Here is a 4259-nt window from a genome sequence, read left to right as displayed (position 1 = left end):
AAAAAATCAAAAAATCAAAAAATAAAAATATTTAAAATATTATTAAAAGTTGTCAACGTCGGCGTTGATCGGCCATGTCGCCCGACATCCAAAAGGCAAAATCTGGTCAAATGGACGGAAATGACTAAATTAACACAACGTAAAAATGTTTAGGACTAACCCAACAAAACAAAAAGCGCTGGACTTTTGGCACTTTTCCTGATTTTATGAAAAGGTGGAGTTTATCTTTTTCTGTTTGTATGAGATGATACGATAAATCAAATATCATCATTGTTAGAAAATAAACTTATAGATATCATTAGATTCTATAAATTGATATCGAAATTGGGAGAGTTTCAAGGCTTGAAGATTTATAAATGTGGGCTAGGGGTTTGATGGCAACTGATGGTGATGTGTGTTGAGGAGAGAAGGGATTTGTCGGCAATAGTGGCTAAGGTTCATGAGAGGGTTCGCAGGCTTGGGTATTTGTATGGGAGGGTAATTTGGTCTTTTTAAGTGCTTTGTCTAGAGATAGCAAACCGGTGTAAATATGAAGATATGAAAATGGTCATCGAAAAAAAGAGCTAAATTATCTTTGTCAGAACTTTCCAAATAAACTATGGCACATTTTAACTCTATAACTAGGTACATCCGAAATGCTCGATCCATTTAGGTTATATGAAAATTCATATTTTGACTAGCATAAGTGCTAAACGAAGGAATCAGTGGGCCATTTGGTAAATCAGTCCAAAAGCAGTTAGGTCAAATTGTCAAACGTCAATTGAAGCATATCTGTAAGAAGCAAAATCGGATCATTCCGTTGGGACGTGTAGTGTAGCTTTTAGTCGTCGGTAGGTATCTATTTAGGATGGCCAAATTGTCAAACGTCAATTGAAGCATATCTTTAAAAAAAATAAAAAAATCGGATCAATCTGTTGGGACGGGTAGTGTAGCTTTTGGTCGTCGGTAAGTATCTATTTAGAATAATACGGTTCTGTTGACAGTCTTTAGTAGTTATCTAAATAGAAAAAAATTGATGTTTCTAATTCATCTATGTTTGTAGTTTGTTTGTAAAACAAACTAAGAGGTGCCTTGTCGATGTGAGTGCGTATGTAAACGAGATTTTGCACTAATTAACAACCTTTATTTTTATTCATTAAAATTCAAATTAATAATTATAAAATATCACCCACCGGTGGGTAGCTGAGTTGGTTCGGCTTTAGACACTTCATTATAGAGGTCCCGAGTTGAAACTCCATACCGTAACACGTCTTAAGTTGAGGGCCATGGTAGTGGGCTCCTGTACTAACTTCCCCCAAATATTGATACTTGGTCCGAGGTGCACTGTACACTATATGGGCCATGGGCTGGCGATTAGCGTAGCGAGTCGGGCTCGGCGGATCCTGGGTCACCAAAATAATAATAATAATAATAATAATAATAATAATAATAATAATAATAATAATAATAATAATAATAATAATAAATAACTTTTGCGTCCTATTGAAACAGTGTCATTGTTCATAATAGAGTGATGGTTACTTTTTAATTCTTTAAACTAGAATTTATTATTTTTGCCTAATAGTTATTAGGCACTTTTACAACCTTTGAAATGTTGTGTTTGCTTGGAAATAACTTCTTCATCTTTGAAAGGTTGTATCCATTCAAATATAATTATTCAATTCAATTCTTTGCAGAACTTTCAAGTCTTTTCACAATCTTCCTCTCCCCATTTTTGTTTTCTTTCAAAAGATATATAATCATCTTTTCCAAATGTTTTATAGAGAGATCCTGGAGAAATATTAGAATTACTATATAGTATTCTCATTTAAGACTTTATTATATTTTGGAGAAAATTTGCCGATGACCATTAACAACAATTGTGAAGCAAATAAATCTTCAAAGAAAGTAATATCACATCTTAAAGTTTGACTTGATTACTCTAAAGATCTGACTTCAGTATTCTACCCAATTCGAATCAATATTTTCCCTACAATCCATTGTTATCATCTCATGTATGTACAACTATCAGTATGTCGAAAAATTCATTATTCCTTCTCATACTTCAGAAGGGAGTCAGAAGCAGTTGATCACCATTTTTAGATCTTAGATAATCAAACCAAGCTTTTTGGATTAAAGCTGTACTTCGTACACCTGTTTGGATGAAAATATGCTGTCTTTTCTGAATAAGCAAGTCCTATCTAAGCACTCCGATAAATACTTTCCGCTTGACCTGCCCAAGCAAAGTACATACATCCCATATCGCATGGATTACAAACAGCGAACTAGCTAACACGGTAGTGCCAGATACTCTATGGACCAGCTCTTATTTGAACCCGTGAAAAGCACACGACATATACATTTATTGAAGAACGCATACTCAGTTCTCAGTGGGAGGCTTGTGTGGTGGCTTGTGGTGCGGCGGCTTCTCACCCTTGCCCTTCTTCGGCTCCTCGCCTTTCTTCGGCAGCTTGTGTTCGGGGAAAGGCTTCTTTGAGTCCTCTTCCACCTCCTCTACTAGAACGTGTCCCTCGTGTGGTGGCTTTTCTCCCTTGCCCTTTTTCGGCTCCTCACCTTTCTTGGGCGGCTTGTGCTCAGGAAACGGCTTCTTTGAGTCCTCTTCCACCTCCTCTACGAGAATGTGTCCCTCGTGGGGTGGCTTGTGCTTTGGGGGTGGCTTCTCTCCCTTTCCCTTCTTTGGCTCCTCGCCTTTCTTTGGCGGCTTGTGCTCAGGGAATGGCTTCTTAGAGTCCTCTTCGCCCTCCTCTATGAGAATGTGTCCCTCGTGTGGTGGCTTGTGCTTTGGTGGCGGCTTCTCTCCCTTTCCCTTCTTTGGCTCCTCGCCTTTCTTTGGCGGCTTGTGCTCAGGGAATGGCTTCTTAGAGTCCTCTTCCACCTCCTCTATGAGAATGTGTCCCTCGTGTGGTGGCTTGTGCTTTGGTGGTGGCTTCTCTCCCTTTCCCTTCTTGGGCTCCTCACCTTTCTTGGGTGGCTTGTGCTCAGGGAATGGCTTCTTTGAGTCCTCTTCCACCTCCTCTACAAGAATGTGTCCCTCATGGGGCGGCTTGTGCTTCGGTGGTGGCTTGTCGCCTTTCTTTGGGGGTTTGTGCTCGGGGAATGGCTTCTTTTTCTCATCAGCTTCCACTTCCTCGGCAAGCAAGTGGCCGGGGTGGTGGGGCGGTTTCTTGCTGGGGATTGGCTTTTTGTGGAAGTCTTCCTTTTCAACCTCCTCGACAAGAATGTGCTCGTGAGGGTGGCCGTGGTGTGGGGGCTTGTGTTTAGGGAATGGCTTGTGCGAGTCCTCAGCTTCGACGGTCTCCAAGAGACGGCGACCACCAGGGTGATGCTTGTGGTGGTGTTTGTGGTGTGGTTTATGCTCTTTTTTGAAAGGGTGGTGGCCGTCGGAGAGGACGGCAGCGGCAAAAAGCACCGCTCCCAGGAGCAAAACTAGCAAGTACCTGGAAGACATTGTGTCACTAGTTTCAGAGAAGAGGATGTGTGAGAGAGAGCCGATGGTCTGGGACTGGAGTGAAGGGAGCGTCTCAATTTATAGGGGTTTTGAGATTATTGTCGTCGTCAGCGAGCACGTCACTCGCTATTTGGATTTTTCTTTTAGTAAATTTCTTAGGTCGATCGTGATTTTGATAGGGCCCCACTTGGGCTTTCCAACTACTGATTGAATTAGTCGGACGGGGCATATGAAACAGCACATTGAATAAGAAAGTGAGGTGCTATTCTGGACTCTTGTGCTTTGTACTAGCCATATCACTCTTTAATCCAACGTTTAGTCCAATTTTGCATTGTGCGAGTCCTTCTTTTAGATAAATGTTAACTTCGCTTTATGCTTGAACTCAACCGATTTTTTATGCGTGAAAATGTCACATATTATGCCAATCCAAAAAGTGTTCACGTAGGTTCATTTTCCAATAATTGTGGATTTGAAAAAAATTCTTTATTATTCCGGTTCAAGTCGAAAGTTCAGTAGCTTCAATCAATAGCGAACCAATGCTGATTATTCACCATAAGACGGATCCATGCATCATATTAAGGGTTTGAATCAAATTCATGTCAACGCATAAATGGGCAAGTCCCATTCACATCGCTAACTCTTCGCTTAGTTTTTATGGTACTTGGGCAATGAAATTTCTTCACTAGTAATTGAACTTGTAGAAATCTAATTTTTACACCCTTTAATTGGGGTTCTTCCACATTGATTGTGTGAAAAGCTAGTAGTTGGTTTATAAATGTGAGGAAAAACTCCACTCCTTAAGTTAACTTTT

At 40.3% G+C, this 4259-nt stretch overlaps 1 protein-coding gene across 1 annotated transcript; it reads right to left on the bottom strand.

Annotated features, from left to right (window-relative positions):
• Positions 1-2359: 2359 nt before the first annotated feature.
• LOC104417226 (early nodulin-75) lies at positions 2360-3448 on the bottom strand. Its single transcript, XM_010028536.2, has one exon. The coding sequence runs from the start codon at positions 3446-3448 to the stop codon at positions 2360-2362; it is 1089 nt and encodes a 362-aa protein (XP_010026838.2).
• Between the last annotated feature and the right edge of the window lie 811 nt (positions 3449-4259).

The sequence above is a fragment of the Eucalyptus grandis genome, chromosome 3, assembly GCF_016545825.1.
Source record: "Eucalyptus grandis isolate ANBG69807.140 chromosome 3, ASM1654582v1, whole genome shotgun sequence".
Taxonomy (NCBI): Eukaryota; Viridiplantae; Streptophyta; class Magnoliopsida; order Myrtales; family Myrtaceae; genus Eucalyptus; species Eucalyptus grandis.
This window is presented reverse-complemented; position numbering and strand designations above follow the sequence as displayed.

Coding starts and splice junctions, on each gene's coding strand:
- LOC104417226 (XM_010028536.2), bottom strand. CDS start 3,448: ATGTCTTCCAGGTACTTGCTAGTTTTGCTCCTGGGAGCGGTGCTTTTT.